Here is a 26,694-nt window from a genome sequence, read left to right as displayed (position 1 = left end):
GACTTCTCTGTAAGCGAATAAAAGGCAGGGGATCAGGACGTCCCATCTACGCCGAAGCTTTTCAGGTAGTCCATGAATCATCCCTTTCAGGGTCCTGTTGAATCTCTCAACAAGCCCATTGCATTGTGGATGATAGGGTGTAGTGAACTTGTAGTTGACACCACATTCCTTCCACATAGCAGTTAAGTAGCTCGACATAAAGTTTGCACCTCTGTCGGAGACGACCTCCTTAGGGAAGCCCACTCTGGAGAATACTCCAACTAGGGCTCTTGCCACAACAAGTGCTGTAGTGGTCCTAAGGGGAATAGCTTCAGGATACCTGGTGGCATGATCCACTACCACCAGTATAAACTTGTGCCCTGATGCTGTTGGTGGTTCCATGGGACCGACGATGTCAATCCCCACCCGTTCAAAGGGCACCCCCACCACAGGCATTGGTATAAGGGGGGCCTTTGTCGTGCCACCTGACTTACCACTGGCTTGGCAAGTGACACAGGAGCGGCAAAACTCCTTGGTATCTTCGTTCATATGAGGCCAGTGAAAGTGTGAGACAAGCCTGTCCCACGTCTTTGTCTGGCCTAAGTGACCTGCTAAGGGAATCTCGTGGGCCAAGGTAAGTAGGAAACCTCGCTGAGACAAGGGTACAACCAGCCTCCTGGTCATGCCAGGCTTGGGGTCTCTTGACTCAGTGTACAGGAGCCCATCTTCCCAGTATACCTTGTGGGTACCTGTGGCGTTCCCAGCAGCCTCAGCAGCAGCCTGCTGTCTGAGGGGTTCAAGAGAAGGGCAGTCTAACTGGTCCTTCCCCAGGTCTTCCCTTGAGGGTCCCCCTGAACCCAAGAATTCAACTTGATCAAGTTCGAACTCTCTAGGCTCAGTTTCCCTCAGTTCCTGTAGGTCAGCCTCCTCTGAGACTTGATCCATGACCTGGGGCAAGGGGGAAGGCACAGCCTTAACCCTACTGCTCTTTTTCTTGGAGGGTGTCTGGTCCATTGTTCCAGGATCCAGCACCTGTTCAGTGGGGCATTTCCTGACCTGTGACCTGGTCACAGCGAACACATGCGCTGGCAAGCCTAACATTTCCATGTGAGTCCTCTGCTCCACTTCTGACCATTGTGATGACTCCAAATCATTGCCCAACAAACAATCCACTGGGAGGTCTGAACTAACTACAACCTTCTTTTGGCCAGTTACCCCTCCCCAGGAGAAAGCTACAATTGCCATACTGTGATTGGTAGTGACATTGCTTGCATTGGTCACCAGGAATTCCGTACCTGGCATGATCTGTCCAGGGTCCACAAAGTTAGGCGTCACCATGGTGACACTGGCACAAGTGTCCCTATAGGCCTGAGCCATTTTTCCATTTATGAAAGGTGTCTGTCTGTATTTGCCCAAGGTATTGGGACTTACGTCAGGGGACATATCCACACCCCCTGTACTGACAAGGACAGCCTGAGTGAGTGTACCAACTAAGTTGTCACACCCCTCGGAACCCAGGGTTAACCCTACTAAACCCTTGGGAGGTGCACTACCACTGCTGGCTGTACTAGGGGGCACAGGTGCCTTAGGGGCTGCAGTGGCAGGAGCCTGCCCTCCTCCTTTCTTGGTGCACTCACTAAACCAGTGAGATTTACTTTTGCAGTATTGGCACCATCTTTTAGATTGGCCTTCTTTCTTCTTTTGGGGAGCCTGACCCCCACCCTCTTTGGGTTGTTGGGGACCTGTCGAAGACTTCCGGTCATTTTGTTCCCCTTTTGAATCTTTACCCTTCTGGTCTGCTTTCTTCTTACCACCTTGATTCTGGCCCTGGTTCTGTTTAACTCTCGTTCGAACCCATCTGTCTGCCTTCTTTCCCAATTCTTGGGGAGAGGTCAGATCCGAGTCGACAAGATGCTGATGCAACAACTGGTTCTGACAATTGTTTAAAATTTGTTCTCTCATCATCAAATTATACAATCCTTCGTAATCAGTAACCTTACTGCCCAGCAACCAGCCCTCAAAAGCCTTAGTGGCACAATCGACGAAGTCAGACCAATCTTGAGACTGCGTTTTCTGGGTATCCCTGAACAGCACCCTGTACTGCTCAGTGGTTAGGCCAAACCCTTCAACCAGTGTATTCTTCAAGACGTGGTAATTATTAGCATCCTCCACCCTTGTGGTGAGGAGCTTGTCTCTACCTTTACCTTCAAAGGAGAGCCACAAGATAGCTGCCCACTGGCTCTGGGGAACACCTTGCACAGTGCAGGCCCTCTCCAAAGCAGTAATCCATTTGTGGATGTCATCCCCGTGTTTAAAGGGGGGCACTATCTTACCAAGGTGTTTTGTATCAAAACTCCTTTCCCTATTGCTAGGTACATTGCTGCCACCAGTGGGGACTACCCCACTTAACTGTTGCTCTCTAGCAAAGGCAAGCCTTTCTTTGGCCATGGCGAGTTCTTCCCTTTCAATCCTCAGATTAGCTGCCCTTTCCTTAGCTTCGTACACTCTCCGCTGAGGGGATGTCATCCCTCTTTGAGAAGAGTTGTGAGAGCCATTGGTTTGAAGGGATCTGCCAGAGTCTCTTGACAGAGATCTGGCTCGTCCATTCCCAATGTTAAGCTGACCCGACAGTAGCCCTGGGGGTCCCCCAGTACCACTATCATGTCTGCTTAAGTTGGACCTGGTTAGTCTACCGACTTCTACCTGTCCCTTGTCTGCCTCATCCCCAGAGGGATCCTCATCCTCATCCTCCTCCACATTCTCATTCTCGGCTGAGAGGAGGATTAGGTCAGGGTCACCTCTGGTTCCCTCGAGGGGAGGCATGTCTCCTTCTGGATTAGAAGGGCTAAGAAGCTTTTCAGCCTTTCTGGCATCATAAGTCTCTAGGAGACCAATCAGAAAGGAGGTGGTGGGGTTAGCCCCTTGCTTAATCTTCCTAGAGGTACATACTTGTCGTAACTCATGGAAGTTAAGCGCAGTATATCTTGAAGGGATGACCTGTGGAGGGTCAACTGACACAAGGGGAGACTCAGAGTTTCCTCCTTTGTCCGACATACTGTTTCTAGTGTGGTGTAAGTGATGCACCTACCTACACTATGTGTTTCCCTACTGATCCCTTGCTAAGAGTTGCAGCCAAGGTGTGCTAAGCCTTGAGGAGCTACAACAGCTGGTTCAGTAGAACTCAGAGTATTCTAAGCTTAGTTATATGTACTAACAGTACTTATGTGATTTTTCAACAAGATATTCTTAGGATACGTGTGGTAAAACAACAGCAAGCTCAAATCCCAACCGCTGCTCACCAATGTGAGAAGTTGGCCCGATATGCAGCGTTCGCTATTCTAGCGACCGCTATGTATCGTTCCAAACGACCCTTATGGTGATTGGTCGTAAGTCAACCTATAGACCAGCTATCCTAGTAGCGTGGATACGAGCAGTCTAAGGCTAAAGACTCGAGAGGGCGTGTTAAGCCAGCTGTTATACCACATATACCCCTTGAACACCAAGTGAAAGGACACCACACAAGTGTTATGAAAATAAACAGGATATTTATTAAGATTCACAACAGCCCTGTACTCTTTATGAGAACAGGGTACTAAGCACAAACCAAATCTCTTAGGAAAATACTTCAAGTGCACAATTAAAACAAGTGTCCGAGGACACGGAAAGTTTAGAGGTCTCGGGCGGACCCGATAAGGCAAGTCGGAAGCGAGGGACTCAGGACCCTAGAGTAAGGAGGCTATGCAGGCACCGAAATGCCGAAGTTACCTAGCCACGAGGGCTGCGGCTGCACAAGTCTTACAGGCGTCGGGGTCTTCGCTGACGAGCCAGGAGCCGGAAGAAAAGGGGTTGCTGGCCGGCGACCAGTGATGAATAGTTCGTAGAGATCCAAGCCTGGATCAGAGATCGTTGACACCTGAAAGCAGAGGGGACCAAGTTCGTACTACTAGCCAGTAGTCAGAGGGTACCAGGAGGGCACCGGTTGGCCGTCACCTCGACTAGGTGAGTGGGCGACGCTAGGCTCTGCAGTCTCACGGACCAGGAGGCGTTGTCGGCGACCAGGATAGAGGTGCGAGCTGTCCCACGAAGGATGATGCTGTCGGCGTCGCTGGGCCCAGGATTGGGGCAACAAGCCTTGGCAGATTTCAGGGCCACGTGGTGGGCCTAAAATGGCGTCTTGAGGGGACCAGGAGGGTCCGGGGTGCTCCCCGCAAAGATGGGAGCAAAGGCCAGTCTGGAGCAACCAGACCAGCAGCGTTGGTTGTCGGATGTCGCCACAGGAGGGCACAAGCCAGCGGCTAGTGACCGGACAACGGGTTGAGCAGCGAGCAGAAGGGCCCCACGCAGATCGTGGAGATGCTGGGAGACTGCACTTCGGTGCTGGAGCGGCTCAGGGTCGGGGCTTCTCGGACCCCAGAGCACTCACCAGAGAATTACTTCGATGGTCGTGCTGGTTAAGAATGCGTGCAGGTTTTGATGATGACCGGTCCCTCGAGGTCTCGTCGCACCCACCGATCACAGCTGAGCTGATGACGTGGGTAGAGGTCAGAGGTGCCAGGGAAGCCGGTTCTCGTCGAGCTGGGCCGTCGGATTCCTGAGGAAGGACTTACAGCAAACCGCAGAGTTCTTAGATGGTGCCCGCTGATGCAGGGTGACTACTCCTTAGTCACAAGGGAGAAATCTTGAGAAGAGTCTTGAATGTCCTTTCGTAGAAAGTAGTTCTTGATTCAAAGATGATCTAATTTGGAAGGGTCCCCGCTCCCGCCTTTATCCTAAAGAAAGGGGTGGGTACATGACTAGGTCCTGCCCTAAGGGTGGGACCAGAAAGGGGGGTAGTTACACCCCTCTCCCCTGCCGGACTTTCCCCAGGCCAGGGCTGGTGCCCCTGGAACTGGTTCTGACCGGCAGATGCGTAGTGAGCATCGGGGTGCCACTCCGCAGTCACCTTCTCGCAAAAGCCCTACCTACCCAGAATACACAAACCCTGTCTGGGACGGTGCGAACACCGCCCTCGACAGGAAACCCTTTGTCCAAGCGCTCCTCGCTGGAAGGACTCCCAGCAGCAGGAGGTCAGACTCGTGTCTGTGGTGGCAGCATCCATTTTGTGGAGCTGAGGCTTTAGTTAACTTTAACCGGGGTTCACAGTTACGTACATGTCGTGTCCCTCTAGAAGGGCGGAATGCCAACCTCGTCGCCAGGATTGGTGAGGGGGCAGCATCCCGATTCGTATGACACCTTACTCGACATGTCTGGATAACGCGGTACCGAAGTTACTGATATGGTACGCGTTATCATGGAACAGCCATTGGGTCTTGGTTCCGCAAGCTGCAACCGGGCTCGGCTCGGGCCAGAACCCAGTTCACATGAGTCCACGCACTCTGCCTTCAGGATTGTCAAGGCCTGCCATAGGAGTGACTGATAGGAACTCGGGTGTCCATTGTACGGTTAGATATAGGGCTACTATACCTAAAGCAAAGGGTGATTACACGACTTTGCCCCCAGCTGTCCTGCAGCCAGTTGTGTCAAATTTAGGAGGCCAGCCAGGGGTGGCACAATACATGCTGCAGCCCCTGGCGGCCCTGGGTACACCTATGCCCTGAGTTACAGGGTCTGATAAGGTGGCCCAGTACCAATTGGTAAATGCACCTAGGGTACATGTCGTAATTTAGAAAGAGAACAGCCAGGCTGTGGGTCTGATTGGCAGGCCCACAGCCAGAGAAAGTCGTAAACCAGTGAAACAAAAGCAAAAAATCTGGGTGATCATGGGATTGCAGACCCTACTCTCCTACACCCTGGCACCGCTGGGTCTTAGAATAACCCAGTCCTTCAGTTGGCGCCCAACGTGGGGCTGCATCAGTGGTACCGGTCCAAGCCCGACGATCGTGAGGAACTTCGTGTGAAATCTCCGAGGGAAGGTGCACCCCGCTTCATCGATCCTGTTGTCGAAATAAGTGGCCCGACGACTTTTCCCGCGAAGATTCCTGCCTCCTGACGGCTGCGACGGACTGCTGCCCTGACTGTAGACCTGTTTTGGCGCCTGGCGTAGACCTTGGTACAGCGAGACGATTGACGGGTCTTCCTGGTGACGCCATCGATCTTTGAGTTAAGTATTTGTGGGTCGCTCCCAGAGTCCTTAGTTGTGGTTGCTTAGTTGTTGTATGGTTCCATTGCATTTGTGGTTCTTAGTACTTGGTTCTTTGTTGTGATATTTGACGCCTGCAGTCGCCAAAAACCGAGGGTTTTTGCTCTTTGCTGGGACTTGGTAAATCCCGTAACCCTTGAAGTTTGTGAAACTCAGCTAGTGTGCAAGATGCCTGGCCGTAGTACTTTGTTCAGTTGTTTTAGTCGTTGTGGTACGGATTCCCGATTGGAGGACTCGTGTCCGATACCTCCGGTTGGAACTCCAACATATGAGCTCTACAGCAAGCACGGACTAGGTCCGATTATTTATTTATTTATTTTTTTAAAATTTTTGAAAACCTTTATTGTGCATAGTAAGCATACAAATACGGGCCCACAACCACACAGGCCGGCCTCGAAAGCAGTCTGTAGCACAAAAAGTAAGAATAGACCATCTGAACGGTCCCTAAGAAAACCCAAACGATAAGTGTCCAAGATGTGAGACAAATAGAGCAGGACCGCTAGGCAGAGGAGAAGTAAGGTTAATTTTAAAAGTTTTGTAGATAAGAAGGATCAGATGCATTCAATCCACCGAGAGCAATTGGCAGGCAACGAACCTGCGAGTTATCAGCAAAACGAGGGAAAGACATGAAAAGCGACTAAGGATAATAATCATCAGAATAGTTGCACAATAAACAGTACTTATTGGCCATCGCCCGCCCACGGACTCAGTACACCCAAATCTACTAAAATGACAGTATCAACAGCGGATAGAATAGGTATCACTACCCCAAGGCACCTGAAAACCCAAAGGAAGAAAAAGAAAAAGGAAGAAAGAGGAGACGAGAAAAATAAGGCCCATAGAAACTGAAACTGAAACAAAATCCCTACCCCCAACCCCCCACCCTGCACGTATGCGGAGGCTACGGCCAACCCCCCCCTAGCAACGTGCCTGTCGCCCACAAACCGAACCCGAAATTTAGAATAGAAAAGGGAAGAGAAGAAAAGCAAGAAAGAAGAGAAAAGAAAAACGTGTTACACATAAGACCGGAGGAGGGCCAGCGGATATTCCCAAGACTACCATCACATATCACTCCGGCCGCCCGATCCCAGACCCCGCGACCAATACAATACCCATATTCACTATCCCCGGCAGTCCATCAGTATCCCAGCAGTGCAAGAAAAACAGTCCGAGCAAACGAGGAGACAACCTCATCCCTGCCCCCTGCGATGCGAAGCAGCGGCATAGTCCAGCCTCATGGTAGACATCTTGGAGGAGGCGAGCGAGCAAAGTGACCACATCCGAGCGGGGGGTGTCCATCCAAGTCAATCCAACACACAGCCATGTTGATAACAATAGTACAGGAGGATGTAGCGCCCTTCAGTGAACCACCAGGATCGTCAAGCCCAGTCAGTAGGAACCACTCCAGGATAGAAGAGCAAGTCGTGCCAGTAACCCCGCGAGGAGTCGCCAGACGTGGCGCCCGGACATTTTTCCCCAGACACATCGCATCTCCAGAGACTTCAAGCCTCCTCGAGGGAGTAACAGCTGGCACCCCAGCAGCAGTAGGGTCTCGCACCCCCAGTATGTCAGTAGCAACCGGAGAGGAGGGAAAGAGGGTAGAAGCTGGGTGTGGCATAGTGTCCAGCTCCCAGAGGCATCCGCGTTCAGGCAAGGGTGTCATCGATAGAATCCCATCCAGCCGATCTCCCAATTCGCGGCCAGCGATACCAAAAGCCGCTCTTAAAGTACATAGGGCTCCCAGGATGTCGCCAAGCAGTACTGGTTTATAAGGGAGCAAGGGCGCAGCATTTCCACTGGGCAAACGGTCACAGTTCTGTCCCGGGATACGGCCGCCATCACTCTCCACAGTAAGCTGGTCACTACGCCGATATACACCACGGCACTGCCCAACCGAGGGGACAAGGGAGGCACACCCCATGGTCACTCAGCGCCGATGCAGCGTGGGCAGAAGTCCGTGTATTCAAAAGCAGCCCGGGCGCCGCCGTCGCGGGAGAGAAAGGCAAGCTGTAAAATGGCGCCCGGCACTACTCGCCAAGAAACAAAGTAGCAGGTAAGCCGTCCCCGGGCTGAGGATTGAATACAATGTTGCCTCCGCAGCGGCGGCGCCCAAAGCCTGCGAAGCGGTAGGGCAGGATGCAGGGGGCAAGACGCGCTTGCCACGCGTAGTCGGTCGATCCCGATATGCCTGGAATGGCGGCCGTCGTTGTGGACAGGGCCGGTCAGCGAGAGAACAAAGACCCAGCACAGCCGCGCAGCGCCAGGAGGAGGCGGAGGCGTCTCGGCACTCTCGCAGCCGGGATCGGGCAGAGAAGCACATCGGCAGGTCCGGGTTCGCCTCCCGTTTCCGCTACCGCCACTCGTGTGCAGGATTAAGTACAGGATGAGGCGGAGAACGGGAGAAAGGCGAGAGGGTCGGCGGAGCCGAGAGATCAGGCGGCCATCATGGTTTCGAGCCAGGCTCCTCCCCAGGTCCGATTACTTTTAATGAATATTGGATTCGCTATACTAAAAAAGACGGTGTCCTTAGTTGGCCACCTCATGGTAGTTTCGAGACCCCGATTTTAGATAACCTCGAGGCTAAATTGTTTAAGAAAAAATCAAGGCCGGCCATGTTTGATGCCTTTCGGTTGTGGCGCAAAGAAGCCAAACAGAAAGAAATTAGACAGACAAAACGTAATCAGAGAGATGGAGTCGCTGCCATAGTAAAGAAAGCAGAACAGTTTCAGCGAGATAAGGAGGAAAAGGAAAAGGAAGTTTTTGATAGGCTTCAGCGTATGTCTATAGATAAATGTTACCCCGCTTTGCCAATGGAGTCGGATAAGAAAGGGGAATCAGTTGAGGACCCTTTATTGTCCTACCTTCTGAAATCACCACCTCCGTACGCCCAGGGTACCGCAGTTCCTGTGGTCCCCCCTGTACCTGTCCCTGTACCTGTTCCTCAACCTGTTCCTCAACCTGTACCCGTTCTTCCGACTGTTCCTGCTCCTTTGCCTACTTCTATTCCTACTGCTCCACCGCTTGTACTTCCTCATACTCCTGCTCCCGCTGCTGCTCCAGTTCTACTTACTCCTGCTGTTTCGTCTGTTTCTGACTCTTCTCTTGTGAATTCCCTCTGTTATACTTCTCCATCTACCCGACGTCGCACCCCCTCTGTTGCTGCTAACTTTTTCAATTCTCTTGGACCTATTCTTGAGTCCATTGGTTCGGACGGTCCCCAAAGACGTAGTCAGCTTCCCGGTAATAGGGAACGTGCTGCATTATATAATATGGCGATGGCTTGGATGAGATACCCTCTTAGAAATCCTCCACGTGCGGTGCTTGGTACGTTCTGTCAATTTAATATACCGACACAAAGATACGTTTTCGAAGAAATGTGCAAAGTTTTGCGTAATCAAATATCGGCCGATGCATCGGACGATGTGTTGACCGCTTTGACTAATCTGCAGCTCCAGTTTTCGAGCGGAATGATAGTCGATTCAAATGTTCGACGCGCTGTTGAGCAGTTGTTATCTTTTCGTCCTTCTATAATGCCTCGAGCATTGTTTGTAGAAGACATTGAGGAGCCACCAGCAGCGCCTGGTCAGTATCCCATGCGTGAAGTTCCACCAGTGTGGATGCAGGGTAATGCTGCAGCTCAACCTCCGATCTTGCCACATTTCCAGAGAGTGTGGATACATCTCCCGTGGAAACGATCGGAAGTTCTCCAGGTGAAGCAATCTTTGCCTGACCCTCGCAAAAATCCTGCAGGGTATTATAAAGAATTATCGCAGCTCGTAGACGCTACGATAATGAATCTTGCCGATATCGATATGCTGTTTGGCAATGTCGTACCGCAACCGGTATGGGCAAAGATTCGTCAAGAAAACCATGTGGCAGAATTAGGTGGTGATTGGGCTGCTCTTACCGCGGCAGACACACGACAAATTGATGGGGCTAAACCTGAACAGCTCATTACCGATCTCCCTCAGAGGATCATTACCCTAATGAAAACGCTTATGCCAGCCATGAAGGTAAATTGGGACAAACTGTCCGCTTGCAAACAAAAGAAGGATGAGAGCGTCTTTGATTTCTTTACGAGATTTGAGGAGGCTTTCATTGACCACAGTGGTCAAGATATGGGTACCGAAGGTGGTCAGAGGTTGTTTGTGGACAAATTTGTTTCAAATTTACTGCCTGACTTAAGCAACAAATTACGAAATTCTGAAAGTGCGTGGGCTGTTTCTACTTCTGCTCAAATATTGGCTACGGCTCAATATTATGAGAATAGGGAGAAAGAGGAGAACGATCGTGCTGACAAGAAAACGAAAGAGCTTAAAACTAAAGTGTTGTTGCAACAGGCGTACCCTCCGCGTTCGAATCAGAATAATCTCCTACGCCGACGACACCCAGCTGATCCTCTCCCTGACCAACGACCCCGCCGCCGCCAGAGCCAACCTGCACGAAGGGATGAAAGAGGTAGCCGAGTGGATGACGACCAGCCGCCTGAAACTGAACTCGGACAAGACGGAGGTCCTCATCCTGGGCTCCTCTCCCTCCGCCTGGGACGACTCCTGGTGGCCTCCCGCCCTGGGCACCGCACCCAAACCGACAGACCATGCACGCAACCTGGGCTTCATCCTGGACTCCTCCCTCTCCATGACCAGGCAAGTCAACAACGTCTCCTCGGCATGCTTCAACATCCTACGCATGCTACGGAAGATCTTCTGGTGGATCCCCACCGAGACCAGGAAGACCGTCACCCAGGCCCTCGTCACCAGCCGACTGGACTACGGCAACGCCCTCTACGCCGGTACCACCGCCAAGCTCCAGAAGAGACTCCAGCGGATCCAGAACGCCTCAGCCAGACTCATCCTCGACATCCCACGAACCAGCCACATCTCCGGACATCTGAGAGACCTTCACTGGCTCCCCGTCAACAAAAGAATCACCTTCCGCCTCCTCACCCACGCACACAAAGCCCTACACGACCAAGGCCCGAGCTACCTCAACAGCCGAGTCAACTTCTACGCTCCCAAACGCCACCTCCGATCAGCCAACCACGCCCTCGCCGCCGTCCCCCGCATCCGAAGAGCGACTACAGGAGGAAGGTCCTTCTCCTACCTGGCCGCCAAGACCTGGAACTCCCTCCCGACCGACCTGCGCCTGACCCAAGACCACCTCTCCTTCAGGAAGAAGCTGAAGACCTGGCTGTTCGAGCAGTAGCGGCTCCCCCCCCCCCCCAGCGCCTTGAGACCCTACGGGTATGTAGCGCGCTTTATAAGTGTCACTGATTGATTGATTGATTGAATGACTCGCAACAACGTAATCGATCGCAGTCTCAGTCAAATAGGTCACAATCACGAAATGATTTCTCTTCACAGAGATCGTCGTTAGGATACAATCAGTGTGCCTATTGTAGACAGGAGGGTCATTTGAAATTCGATTGTCCAGTCCTCAATGAGCGTAATGGTGGTAATTCGTCTAGAGGAGGTCGTGGTGGTTCTCAACAGACATCACGTGGTAGAGGTCGCGGTGCTCAGAACGATCGTTCCACTAACACTTCTGACTCCAATAATTGTTTTGATCAGCGTGGATCGTCGCAAGGGCGATCTGCTCAGTACAATGTAGATGATTATTACGTCGATCAGGATGCTGACGACGGTAATTACTAGGACAGCCATAGACAAGGAGAGGGAGTGGTATCAGTTCCGGTTGATCAGAGAGGGCCTTACGTCGCAGTTGCCACCTCGGGCATCGTTGAGCCTTTTCTGTTGGACACTGGTGCAGCGAAAAGTTCCATAATGCATTCGAAACTCCCTGGCGCACCTTTGTCTGGCTTAACAAATGTTTCCGTTGGATTCTCTGGCGCCCCTGTTAGCAATCCGGTTTCACGCCCTTTGCCTCTTACAATTGGGCCGCGTGAGCTCAAAGCTCCGTTAATTTTGACCACTGGGTGTGGTGAAAATCTCTTGGGCCTGGATTTGCTAAAACGTTTGTATGCGACTTTGTATTGTTCTCCTGCGGGAGTGAAGCTTACTTTGGGTGAGAGAGTTATCTCTCCAATGTACTTGTCTCTCGATAAGCTTCCACCGGAATTGAATTTTCTTCCTGCATCTTTGTGGGCAACAGGTCCCAATGACGTGGGCCTGCTTGATATCTCCCCTTATATTGTTCACTTGAAACCTAATGTGCGTTTGCCACGTATTCCCCAATATCGTATCTCCCTTGATGGTGAACGAGCACTGTTAGCCATCATCTACGGTTTGATTAAGAAAGATGTTATCGAGGAGACTCAGGGAAACGTGTGCAACAGTCCTGTGTTGCCCATTCTGAAACGTACTGATCCTTCGAAACCACCTGTTTATCGTTTTGTTATCGATTTACGGGAGGTAAATAAAATTGTGATTCCTCAGTTCCCTGTTGTGCCTGACATCACGGCGCTACTGACTCTGATTCCAGCCTCGGCATCTTGGTTTTCAGTGATCGATCTGAAGAATGCGTTCTTCAGCATCCCGATTGCTGAAGAAAGCGGAGACCTTTTCGGTTTCTCTCTTGGTGGTCGCAGCTTCCGGTTTAAGCGTGCTCCTCAGGGCTACTGTGAAAGTCCATCGATATACAGTCAAGCCTTGAAGGGCCAACTGGATGCGTTTGTGTTGCCGGCTGGTGCAGCCTTGATCCAATATGTTGACGACTTATTGGTGGCTGCAGATACTCAGGACATTTGCAAAATTGCCACGGTATCGTTGTTGCAACATCTCTGTGACTTGCATCACAAGGTGTCTCCTTCTAAACTTCAATATTGTTGTCAAGAAGTAACCTATCTAGGTCACTTATTGTCAAAGGAGGGAAGAAGGTTGACCCCAGAGAGAATTGCAGCGATTGCCCGAATGACTGTGCCAACAACTCAGAGAGATGTGCGTGCCTTTTTAGGCATCACATCATACTGCAGACAGTGGATCCCAAATTTTTCACTGTTAGCGAAACCATTGGTGGCTCTTACGTGTAAGGATGTTCCAACTCCTTTACCATGGACGGAAGAATGTCAGACCAGTTTTTCTGAATTGCGTGACGCGTTGTGTTCGGCTCCTGTGTTAGGCACCCCTGACTACAGTAAGCCGTTTACACTATACGTGCACGAGAGAGAAGGTTGTGCGTTGAGTGTTTTGACGCAACCTTTTGGTGGTAAGCAGCGTCCATGTGCATATTTTTCCTCGACCTTGGACCCAGTAGCTAGAGCATTGCCGAGTTGTTTGAGAGCAACAGCGGCAGCTGCAGTGTCCATCCGACAATCAGCAGGATTGGTCATGGATAATATGCTTATGGTGATGGTTCCGCACGCAGTTGACACTCTCTTAAATCGTACGAAAACTCAGCACTTGACGAGTGCAAGGTTGTCTGGGTATGAGTTGACGCTCTTGGCAAGTCATATTCAGATAAAACGTTGTAATGTCCTGAACCCGGCGACTTTGTTACCCATTAGCATGGAATCAGACGAAGTAACCCCTCATGACTGCTACTTGCGGACTGAGGAGGAAACAAAAGGTCGTGTGGACCTTAAAAACACTCCTTTGGAAGATCCCGATGGGACTTTGTATGTGGATGGTTCATGTTTTAAATTGCCAAATGGTGATGTCACGACTGCGTATGCTGTGGTAACTTTGAATACTGTTGTGGAAGCTGCGAGATTGAATCAGAACTCTGCTCAAGCTGCAGAACTGATCGCTTTGACTAGAGCGTGTGTGTTGTCGAAAGGGAAACGGGTGAATGTGTTTACCGACAGCCAATATGCTTTTGGCGTTGCCCATAGCTTTGGACGATTGTGGAGAGAGAGAGGTTTTATGACATCGCATGGCACTAAGATTCAACATGGACAGCTTGTGAATGATCTTTTGGATGCACTTACGTTACCTAAGCAGGTGGCGATTGTTAAATGTAGTGCGCATCGTAAGGTGACAGATGATGTTGGTCGTGGTAATGCGTTTGCGGATGAGACTGCTAAGGACACTGCCCGGAACCTTAGCACTAGAATGTATGTGACGAGTTCGGTTAGGTGGCCTGCAGAGACTAGTATGTGCGAGGATACCATCGAGAGTGTGAAAACGATACAGAATGAGGCCACAGAGACCGAAAAGACGAAATGGAAAGAGAATACGGGAAAGTTGGATGCGAATGGTTGTTGGATTGATTTGTCAGAACACAAGAGGTGGATGTTGCCAGATGCGTATGTATTAGCTGTTGTGACGATGGCACATGGGTTAGCACATATTAGTGCGAAAGGTATTTGTAAGTTGTTGTCCCCTGTGTGGAAGAATGATGGTATCATGAAGTGTGCTGAGAGATTGGTGAAGAATTGCATGATATGTATGATGTACAATCCTGGTAAGGGAACCCCTACACCTCCTGGCCATTTTGCTCCCCCTTCATGTCCGTTTGAAGTGATCCAGCTAGACTTCATCCATATGGAGCGATGCAATAACCTGAAATACGTTTTAGTTGTGGTTTGCGCATTCTCCCGATGGATTGAAGCCTACCCTCTTAAAGACAAAACTGCTATGTCCACTGCGAAAATCCTACTGAAGGAATATTTTCCTCGGTATGGAATGCCACGAATTGTATGGTCTGATAACGGAAGTGAGTTTGTAGGGAGTGTGATGAAGAGTGTGTGTAAGGGCCTTGGAATTACTCAAAAATTCCATAGCGCCTATCATCCCCAGTCAGCAGGTTTGGTTGAAGGGTATAATGGCACCCTTAAACTCAAACTAGCGAAGATTCAGGCTACGACTGGTCTTTCGTGGCCTGACGCTTTGCCTCTAGCTCTGTTGTCAACAAGGGCGACTGTACACTCCCGAGTAGGGCTTAGTCCCTATGAAATAGTGTTCGCCGTCCTGCAAATGTTTGGGGGGTCCCTAGACCAAGTGTGTTTTCTGATCTTGAGTACCCAATGTTGATCGATTATCTGCATGATCTGACTGCTAAACTGAGGTTAATTCATCAACAGGTCTTTGAAGCACTGCCGACGCAGACGGAGGGTCCAGGCCACCAGCTCCAGCCCGGAGACTGGGTGGTGACGAGGAACTTTGGAAGAAAAAGAAACCTCGAGCCTCGTTTTACTGGACCCTTCCAGGTCCTCCTTGCCACGAGAACTGCTGTCCGTTTGGAAGGCCGGAAGAACTGGGTGCATGCCACTCACACCAAAAAGGTACCTATACCTTTACCGGCGGACTCGTGGGTGAGGAAAGACATTGCTTCATCTGAAACGGAAAGATTGCAGACCTTCGTACCCTTTAGCGATGCCGAACCTGTCGGAGAATCCTCAGTGCAGCAGAACGACCTTGTTGAACATTTGTCATCGCAAAGCTCAAGATCTGAACAATTGACTGATCATCAGAACTCTGTTTCTTCATCGGACCCATTGTTCGACGAGCAGACACGTCCTGGAAAGAGCCGATACTTTTTGCGATCTAACACCAAGGACAAATAAAATTTGCTTTTGTTCCTCGACATTTACGTTACCCCATTGCCACGATCAGTCTAAACACTCGTATTTTTGTAAATATTGAGTTTTTCCATATCTGTGTTTTTGCTTCCACAGCTGAAAGACTTTGTGCATATTTGTGAAATTAAGATACCTTCCATCCAGGTGTACCGTAGGGCCGCGCGTGTACTTCCTTCTGGTTAGTAGGTCTTGACACTAGGTCAAAGACCGTCGGTTCCTGGGAACTCCTAGGGATTGACTACTGCTACACAGAACGAAGTGCGTCAAGAAACGTTGCGGACGGTTCTAGGGGATGGCGTTTTCAAAACTTGTGGACTTGGAAAAAACTCAGGCGCAAAGATTCAAACTGCAACAAATTACCCGTACCAAATGCTTTATGTTTCAGGTGTTCCTTCTGTTTTTAATTGTTTCCTCGTTATTGGCGGGTGGGGTGTATTATATGATACAGTACTTCCTACCTTCTGCCATACCTACCCCTACTTCTGAACCTAAACTTACCACCACTGTGTCCCCTCATTCCTTTCACATCTTACCTCAACACGAGCAGGCTAGACGTGCAGAATTTAGAAATAATTCCTTTATTCAGCTTCTACATCAGCATCAGTTAGTGGTTAATACTACTAATTGCTGGGTGTGTGGGTTAATGCCACATACCACAGATAAGGGAATTCCATATGTGGTCCTTCCTTATAGTTCCCAGGGTTCAGCTCGAGCATTCCAAACAATGTTTCGAAGCGCACTAGATTCCTACCCCAATCGAGAGCCACGTCCTTCCCACTTTGGTCCTGGTCCGTATCACAAACCTTTGGCTATAGCGATCGCTGATTTAGATAGGGATATCTATGAGCCGTCGCTCATCCCAGAGGAAGAGGTGCGAGCCTATAGGGACCTGAGTGAGGCTGAGTATAGTGCGCTCGTGGGTGAAAGACAGCTTAGAAGCTCGTCTCCGATATGGATCGTACCCCACCTTGGTAATTTTTGTCTAAAGGGTCGTGGCCGAAGACCGAGAGCTCATCTTGGAGAGAGTGCTTGCTCCGAGACGTATGTCTTACCGATGCTCTCGTCCCCTGTGTTTCTGACTGCCAAGGGTACGTACTTTGTCTGTCATGATCGTGCGTATACGTGGTTGCCCTCCGACTTTGCGGGCACATGTTATATCGCAAATTTGTTGCCTCCGACATTCACCGTAAATGCAGACTATCATAAGACTAGAGTTGTGAGAGGCGTGATTAGCGAAGAGGACACTGCCGGTCAAGAGGCAGGAGACTTTTTCAAGGGTTTCTTTCCGTTTTGGGGGCCTATGGTCAACAGTAGGAACCTGAGACAGTTGACTCGAGTAGTTGAATCGACAGCTAATATCACTGCCAGTGCCCTTGGTAATATCACCGCAGAACTTCAGGCGGATAGGCTCATGACGTTACAAAACCGTATGGTTTTAGACGTTGTTTTAGCAGATCGAGGTGGAGTATGTAAGGTGATCCATTCGAGCTGCTGTATTTTCATTCCAGATAACGCTCCGACTGTCTATCAAGCCATCTCAAAGTTGCATAAAATCTCTGAGTCCATACACGTGGACGTAGGGGATTGGACGCTACTTGGGTGGTTTTGGGGCCTAATGTCGACTTGGGGTTGGAAGATTCTGATGATCATCGGAGTTGTTGCGGCGTTTCTGTTCACGTGTTGCCTTTGTGTGCATTGTGGTCCTGCCTTATGTGGCCTCTGTGCTACGACGTGTATAAGACAGCCGCCTGTTACCAAAGGGGCTCAGATGGATAGAATTATGCTGCAGCAACATCTAGACGGTCTGATGAATATCGAATATGATTCTGACTAGTGCTTGCCTACATGAGGGCAAAAGGAGCGTCTGAGGTTCCGTGACGATCGTAAGTGGTGTTTTTGACTCGCACGAATATGGTCGAGTCTGGTATCTATGAACCGCAAACGACGAGTTTAGTGGGTGTACGCAGTTTCGCTGTGCTAACCTAAACCGTTCGGTTGTTTCGTGGGTTTCTACATCCGAGCCCACGGGTTCCATCTTAGATACGGCATCCATTTTGTCTCTTGCCCTCAAGTAGCCAGCGAACGGACGCTGTCCGCTTCGCGACCCTGGGATTCCCAAGACTCTTGCGGAAGACACGTTTCCTATGAAAGTGTCTTTATGATGAGGGGTATGATACTGTAAGGCAGATGGCCCCGCTCGAGGCTCATCTTGCCGTGCCGGTCTATTGTCTTAGCCGTGCATCTCATTAGGCGCGTCCCTTTGATGCTTGCAACTCGTGTTTCCCGATACCACCCCTTTTACACCCTTTCCGATCTCCCCACTGTTTCTGCCTTCCTCTGCACCTGTTTCTGTTCCTTCTTCGATCTGTTTACTGCCAATAGGAATGTACTAATGGTGGGAAGATGGGTTTTTACAGTTGGGAACCACCAAGTGTTTCCGTACTTATGTTCCGGGCCCTGAATACATGAAGGCAACCCCTTCTGGCGTTTATTATGGGAACCAAGCTGTAAACTTTTGTGTATCATGTTAATCTATGAGAGAATTGTGTATAAAAGGAGCGACCCACAGTAGCAATTTGAAGCAGTCTCCCAGAACTTACACGTGTTGTACTTCTTGTGACTTCTGTGTTCCCTGCAGTAATAAACCTCGAATCTTTGACGCCGAAGGAAGTGTCCCGTGTCTCTGTCATTTGTACGCCGGAACAGGTTACCCACAAAGGTTTCAGGTGTTGTCCCCTGGCACCGCTGGGTCTTAGATTAACCCAGTCCTTCAGGCCATCGTCGAAAACACTACACAGTGAGGCTTAGAAGCAGAGGGAATGTTGTAATTTGTACTTTTGGCCATTTATAGTTTAATGAAGTAACTTTGTGAAATCAAATTAACAATTCCATTCATTCATTAGAATATGCTGCCTGTCATAAATCACTCTTATCTATCAGCAGAGCAGGCACAACAAATGGCAGTGTGATGCAGCACAAGTAGCGGTGTGAAAGGGGAGAAGTGTGTCTAGGCGATGCACTGGCAGCCAGAAGTAATCCCATCAGCAGTTGATGATGGCAGTGTGATGCAGCACGAGTCGTGGTGTGAAAGGGAAGGGGAGGGTGGAGGCGCTGCACTGGCAGCTAGAAGTAATCCCATCAGTAGATGAGATCTGGTATTCTCCTGTCCTCTCATCATATTTTCTGCCCTTTCATGCTCCCCAGGCCTCTGCGCGCATCTGACAGAAGCGATTTAGGGCCATATGTAGGAGGCCCAATACCGGTCGGTAACGGCCGAAATTACCGAATTTCGGCCCTTACCGAACGGTATTGGGCATTTGAGATGTAGGGGCTAAATTTAAGGATTCTGTAATTTACCGAATCGGTAATTTAAGGAAGTGGTAAATTACCGATTCCTTAAAATACGATTCTGTAAATTACTGAATCCTTAATGTAGGGAGCACTCAAGTGAGTGCATTTCTGAATTAAGGATTCGGTATTTACCACCAACTAAAAGTTGGTGGTGAATATCAAAAACCTTAGAAAATTCAAATTTGAGCTTTTCTAACAGTGCTATGTGGCAGACATACATGCCCTTGTGTACCCATGCACTATTCAGGGGTGCAACAGGGTGTCAATGTGACACCCTGCCACCCTTGTAATTCTTCCCCCTATTACCGATTCGGTAATTCCCATTCATTCCTATGGGCCTCCAGGCTCATAGGAATGAAAGGGAATTATCGAATCGTTAAATACAGAATCGGTAATTACCGAATTTTACCGATTCGGTAAAATATACCGAATTATTATCTACATCTCATTTACCGATTCTAAAATACTGAATCGGTAAAATTCGTTATTTTAGAATCGGTAAAAATGGATTACCTACATATGGCCCCAAGATCTCTGTGGATTACAGTGTCTGAGTGGCAGATTACATTAGCATGTTACATACCACAATACGTCATCTTAATTTGGAGCGCAGAGAGCCATCCATTCACTGTCCATGTTGGACACCATCTGTCTTGTATTTAATATGTTCATCATAAATGCACAGCATTCTTTTATCTCACTAGTGTACGGAGTGGCAATTCTTTTCTGGCGTGAGGTGTGAGTTTCCTCAGTTGCCACAAGTATTATGATAAGTACTTCTACTTTTCCAAGAGTTTTGTATGTTTTCTTTTCAGGGTTTTGCACCCCTTTTAAGTTTCACTCATACAGAAAAGATCGCCAGCTTCCAACCAGTTGCGTAATGACAGGGAAAACGATTTTAAAGTTAACCCACTGGAAAAAATCACATCCGTTTTCATTATCAAATAGCACTTGCAACAAAATATTGAAATATTGTCACTCACAAGGAAATATGGCGAGCTTGTGGGGAAGAACTAAATAAATGCATGGATGTGGAAAAATCTGCAGTCTGTGAACTGTGAGTGGGCCGCTCACCGACATCTGTGTGAAACTTCACTCTTGTAATAAGCATTACTCGCACTGATAATGGAAAGGCAGCAATAATGCACTAGTGTGCACGTTAGGACTGCATGCCGGTCACTGCTCGCTCCCGTAACAATACTCCACATGCACCCACCAGTAGCCATTTGCAGGCTACGATTTTTTAAGGACAGACACGAAAGCCAATCCAAAGCTTGGGAGGAGCCAGACCCCACAAAGTACAGACAACAGATCGCCTAACAGCATAACCTCTGTCTAGGCTCGACCTAAAAAAGGCCGCCAATTCATATGGTATCCGGTGCAATCTTATATTCCAATGAGGATGTTGATATCCGCTATGTCATTCAGCATGGTAATCCCAGAAGGTCTGAAGTGGAGGCCCCAAATCATTGGATTGCCTTGCCTATTAAGATTCTTAAGATCGAAAATAAAGCCATGCTCAGGAAGGTGTTAAAATCTTGCTTGTTTTTATAATGTTGGCGGACTAGAGCAGCTCTGTGTCTCAATACTGGGAAGCCTTATGGGTAGCCTTGTACTTTACAAATGCCTAGAATAGAATAGATTCAATGTTGGATTCGGAGCTGCGCCGCCTTCTAGACCGGGACTTTCCTCAGTCCCCGCTCCAGTATCGATGAGCCCAACGCCGCCGACACTCCACAGTGGCCTCATCTCCATCACTATTCCCATCTCTGACACGTAGCCAGAAAGGGGTCGTCCGATGCTGGTTCCAGCAAGGACAGGACCATGCCCTCCTGGTTGGAGCCAGTACCTTTTACATTGGACAGTCCTGGAGAAGGGAGGGTTCTGAGTACCTTTATGAATACCAGCATCCCCTATAAAATACTGATGACAATTGGTATAAGGAATTGGTGGCTGCCTGTGGGTTAGTCACCTTATCAGACACTGGCTTGGTCTCTCCTCCTACTGTGGCTACAGAGGAGGGTGCCTCATTCGCTATGGTGTTGCCCAGCGCAGCTGAGGTCTTGGACCTTCAGTTGCCCTCAATGACAGTCAAGATGAATGATAGAGGTGCTTCAGCTGGGAGTTGCCACCTCTGAACTCTTACTCCTCTTTAATGAAGTTCTTTCTGATGTCCTACTCTGGGCCTGGCCCAAACCTTTCACAGCCCAATTGCCCTGGGCTGCTGTGCATAGAGCAACTTCCCACTGCCACCACCCCGCTCCTGGGGATCCCACTTTCCTTACCTGGCACCCCACCCCGTAGAGCTTGGCCGTCCATCGTGCCTGTTCTAGAGCTTCGTCCTTAAAATTGTTCACATCTTTGCATAGCTGTTACTCAACATCTGAAGTAACCCTGGAACAATGCATCGCTTCCTTTGCATTTTGCACTTTCCAAATGCTCGGAACCTTAAAATGAATGCCATGCGGAACGCTTAAGCCAGCTATAACGATGAAAGCACAGCCTTAAGCGGCATCTGCACTTTGCACTTTCTCCTGTACTCTTCTCCTTTCATGCTGCCTTCAGATCCTCGATCCTAGAATGACTTTCTGTATAAATGTCCAAGTTAACAATAACAAGTATGGCACAGCTGCACCATACCTTTGCACTTTGCACTTTCTCCAGTCTCACTGCTGCTATGTATTTGAATTATAAAGTTTGCTTGCTTTGCACTTTTGTCCTATTTTAAGGTTTTAACCAATAATAGACCTTAAAATCAACACAAGCAGGACACATACACCAACTTATAACACTCATGGCACAGCCTATGCTATTTCTGCATTCTGTACTTTTTTCTGCACTCTTCTCCTATTCAGCTGCCTTTAGGTACTTGATCTAAGAATGGCTTCTTGTAAAAAAAATTAAGTCATTGATAACAAGTACTGTATAGCCTCACTATACTTTTTCATTTTGCACTTTCTCCTGCTCTGTTACTACTAAGTATTCGACTAACAATGTTTGCTTGCCTTGCACTTTTGCCTCTTTTAAGGTTTTTATCAATTCCTTCTGGAGTCATGGGTTCATTTTAATGCGTTTACAATGGATGTTCGTGGCTTGATTTATATTGTTAGTTTGAGTTTGTATTGATGAGCTGCACTTTTTGTTAAGGTTTTAGTTAACTGTACTGTACAGTAAATCTGAACTGTGAACTGTGAATACAAGCCATCCAATCAGAATACACTGAGATAGAAATGACAAAGGCTGGACAAACATAAGGATAAAGAGAAAAGCCATTGAATCAAGAGCAAGTGACTTAAATTTCCAACAACGCCACCAACTCATGAGCAGGAGGCTGACTAAAAGCCCATTCTAACTATTTATTATTTATTAGAAAGAATAGGTCATGCCAACAGGCAGCTGAATCTGTGTGAAGCCGAGACTCAGAAAGTACAAAACCATTGCTTTTGGGAGCACAACACAATCTGCAAGTGATTGTTGAATCCTATCAATCATAACCAATATGTTTTAAAAGTCCAGCACAACATATAATGATAATTCTTTGGGGAAGCCTCACACACATTTTAAAAGGGGTATATTTTGTCTACTCTTAATATGTGGAAGAGATATGAATGTATTATAGTATGTCTTCAAATAAATATCTAGCCCTTTACATAGCCATGTCAATTTCATTTGAAACTTGAGAGCTAAGTCTTGATAATAATTTTGGTCTGACTTTATATTCAATATAGGCTGAAGTGTCAAGAGTTTGCAGTTAAGTTTGATAAACTTGCAGCAGAAAAAGAGCAATCTACAGAAGATATAAATGCTAAAGTCAGTGAGATTAACAATCTCCAAAAAGCTTTGAAGGTAAAGAGGAACATATACTACTGCTGCAAATGTGGATTTACTATTTTTGTTAGATATTTTTATCTTTAAGGATGTTAATATTTGATGCTAATATATAGTTTAATCTTTTTCTAAATTAATATCTAGAGATCTACCTCACTTTACTCTACTTAAAGTTTTCCTTTCTTACTTATAGCTTGTATTTATGTCATATGCGTATACTCCATTCCTCAGCATATACGTCTTTCCTTCGCTAGTTCCCTTTTCCTAGATTAGAACCCTCCTCTCATGATCAGCTAATTGTCAAGACTACACTCACCTCAAATCTGGAAGCGATAGGAGGAAATATATTCCTCCAAATACCCCGTAGGAACATCCCCCAACACTTGTTAGAATAAGAGGTGTCCGAGGTTTGCACCTGAGGTGAAAAGGTGGTACGAAATAAGGAAGGTGGGAAACGAAGGGAAGTCAAAATACCTGGTATTGACACCACAGCAACACTTCTTTCTGTTGGATGATACAGGCTCTCTGTGTTTGTTTTCTCCTATGAAATATATAGACATAATCAGGGTTTGGCAAAAACAAAATAACTCATAAATATTTTGGTCCTGTGGGGCGTGGCTTGGCCGGTGGCAAGATGGCTGCTACCTAGAGCAGCTCTGTGGACCGAGCAATACCATCCTTCATTATCCTGTGATATACCCCACCTCTGTGCCTACTGTTATTAGATCTGGGCATCAGAACAGTCGGAGCAGCCCGCTGGCCTGGTGCGGACATAGGCGGTGGTCGGAGACGCCGACTTTCTGTGCATGCAGCTAGCGATTGAGGGGACAAGATAGCGGCTGCTGCTGGAATTGGGGTATAACGGCTACGCAACGCGAGAGGAGTACCGTCTGAGGAGGACTGCCACTAACACCGGACGAGAATTGGAGCAGTGAGTCTGGGCTGCTAGGGCTTGCGGTCAAGGAGCAAGCTGGCAATCGCCCGGGTCGCGTGATATGCGACCCAGAGTGGAGTGCGTGAGGTGACCGCGAGCCGGTGCTGAGTGTGGCCTGCTTCTGCTGACTGTCTGGGCGAGTGCCCTGAGTAAATTGTACATTTACCTGCATTGCGGCTGAGATTGCATGTCATCCAGCGTGACAAACTCATAAGTGGTGGAGCGGAGTGAAGAGTAGCAAGGTGACAAGTCAAGTGCATGGTGCCTAAGTGTGAGACCCTCCATATTGTCGGCAACGGAGAGGGCCGGGCTTGCAGGAGTCTAGGCGAGTGACGGCATGATACAGGAACTTACCCAATAAATAGTTGGATACATTGACTGCTGGTACAAATATTACCTGTGGGCCTGAAGGCCTGTGCACTGCAGGGGCGGCAGTGAGCTCAATAGACGGTGGCGAGCAGGACCAAGTAAACTGGGCGCAGGGCCGAGGACTCTGCGCAGGGCCGGGTTGTCCAAATCCCCAATTTACTGACTTGTGACGACAGGCAACAGTGGGTGGCCACAGTCAAGCGACTGGACATTGACAAGCGGTGAGTGCTGGTGGCCGGGTCTCTCTCATCTTGACTCAGCTTGCTGTGGATTGTGCCGGAGGGTGCAGCAGCGGGAGTGGGGCATAAGTTGACAAGCTACCTCGTCGTGGCTGGAGACTAGCTGCCACACAGACTATGTGTGTTCCACGATGGGGAAAACAGACAGTCACGCCTAACCTTCGAAGCTATGCGATTGACTAAATCTCAGCAGCAGGCAGCGTCTGACGCGGAGCAGGAATCTCCAGATAAAACTCTTACTGCCCTGGAGGCAACATTAATGGCAATGCAAAGCTGCCTACAGTCAATCAATGGTAAAATTAATATGAGCATGGATCAGTTCGCCAATAGGCTGGATAAGCAGGGGGCAAGAATAAGCGTGGTGGAACTGGATCTCCACAGCCGAGGACGCCTTGCAATCTGTGGCCTCCAAGAGTCTGGATATGGAAAAAGTGCTTGCGGTGATCCAGGCAAAGAATGAAGATCTTGAAGCGAGGTCTCGCCGCAATAATCTCTGCATTCTTTGATTGCCAGAATCGACCAACACAGGTAGGATGAAGGTGTACATTGAGAAAATAATCATGGAGATATTGGGGCCAGAGAACCTCTCTAAAGTAATGCTGGTGGAGCACACACATAAATTGCTTGTGGCGCGCCCAGTCCCGGGTGCTCCGCTGAGGCCTGTGATCGCTCGTCTCCTCAACTATTGGGATCAGGATGCAATACTCCGCATGGCAAGAGAGAAGCAGAAAATCAAGGACGAAGGAAATGTGATCGAGTTCTACCCGGACTTCACGGCCACAGTCCAAGCAGCAAGGCGGGAATTTATCCCAGTGAAAAAGAAACTACAGGCCAAAATGAACTCCTATGCAATGCTCTACCTGGCCTGCTGTGGGTGGAGGTGGATGGTACCTACAGAGATTTTTCACGAATCCGAAGACTGCTATGGATTTTGTAAAAACATGGCAGAAGAAGCGGAAATCTACAGATGCCCCCATGTCGGACGTTGAGCAATGCATGGTGTGCCGATGGGTTGATAAGATTGTCAGTGGGACGCTGTCCTAAACTGGAACATTGACTTAAACTTATTTAGATGCACCTACAATGGGGTTAAATGCAAATAATTAGGTAAAAAAAGTTCTACGGGCGTAAGTGCTGAGGGTTAGGGCGGGGGCTGTCTGACTTACCTTTCAGGTCTATGGTATAACTGATCTAATATTAAATCGCTTTGGGTGCTGGTGGGGCTTGACGGAAATTTCATGGATTTGGGCACGGGAGGTGGGACATAGTGTTTGCTTTTTCACCTCCTGTTACCATCAGGAGAAAGTGCCTGAGCCTGCAACGCCCCAAAATGGGTGTACCCCTAATCTCTTTGTTGGCTTGCTGTTTCGGGGACGGCTTTGGCCAGTTGGGGAGGCTGAAGTGGGCGGGGTGGAGTGGGGTGATTTGTTTGTGTTGTAACCACAGTACACAGCATTTCTAAGTCTAATTGCTAGTCTGGTGGGATGAGTGGAGCGAATGCGCTGTCCAAATATAGGTCTGAATGTTAGCAAAGGGTGGGGTGATTAAAATGATAACATGGAATGTAAGGGGACTCAACAATCCAAAGAAGATAAGCATGGTCTTTGCATATTTAGATAATCTGAAAGAGACACGTTAGTGATAGATTCCTTACCTTAGAATATCCCCAGGCGTCAGACTGGATCCGGAAATTTTTGCGTAGCAATACCCCTGCGCGCTGGTAGGCGTCGTCTGCGGCTCCGCGTCCGTCGTCGGCGTCGTGAGCGCCGGGATGACGTCATCGGAGTATATAGACGGCGCCCATGCGCGCTGACGTCAGTTCTTCTTTTTTCCGCGCCAGCTAGCGCAGATCCGGAAGAAGCTCTACCCCCAGTCACTTTTTGACTGAAAACTTTTTTGATCTTTTTGATCCTCTATTTAGTCGCTTCTCGACTATCGGTGCCAGGGATGCCCGGGTTCAAGCCTTGCTCGAAGTGCGGCCGACTCATGTCGGTCACGGACCCCCATCGCCGGTGCCTGAAGTGCTTAGGCCTCGACCACGACGATCGAACCTGTGACGACTGCCGGGCCCTGACGTCGAAGGCTAGGCGGGAGCGGTCCCGCAAGCGTCTCGAGCTGAGGCAGTCGGCCCCGCGCCGCTCCAGGTCCCGGTCCCGGTCCCACGGGAGGTCGAGGGACAGGTCGCGAGGTCGGAGTCATCGACGCTCCGGGAGTGGTCACCGATCGTCCGGTTCCAAGTCCTCAGGTAAGAGGCATGAGAGGTCGGAGCGACACCATCGATCCTCCGACCCGCCCCGTCGCTCGCACGATGCGACCGGGGACTCGGGCGACACCGCCCACGCGGCTCCGCGGGAGTCGCAAGCGTCGCCGCCTGCCC

General features: G+C 49.1%; 1 protein-coding gene across 1 annotated transcript in view; it reads left to right on the top strand.

The window, feature by feature from the left end:
• Positions 1-26,694, top strand: part of SYCP1 (synaptonemal complex protein 1) — a 5,090,281-nt gene that overhangs the window by 2,309,786 nt on the left and 2,753,801 nt on the right. Inside the window, exon 20 of the mRNA XM_086919665.1 lies at positions 22,676-22,793. Within this exon, the coding sequence (XP_086775791.1) occupies positions 22,676-22,793 (118 nt within the window). The remainder of the gene's footprint in view (positions 1-22,675; positions 22,794-26,694) is intronic.

The sequence above is a fragment of the Lissotriton vulgaris genome, chromosome 5 (genome assembly GCF_964263255.1).
Source record: "Lissotriton vulgaris chromosome 5, aLisVul1.2, whole genome shotgun sequence".
In the NCBI taxonomy this organism is placed as follows: Eukaryota; Metazoa; Chordata; class Amphibia; order Caudata; family Salamandridae; genus Lissotriton; species Lissotriton vulgaris.
Note: the sequence above shows the minus strand (reverse complement) of the source record. Positions and strands in the feature narration are given on the sequence as shown.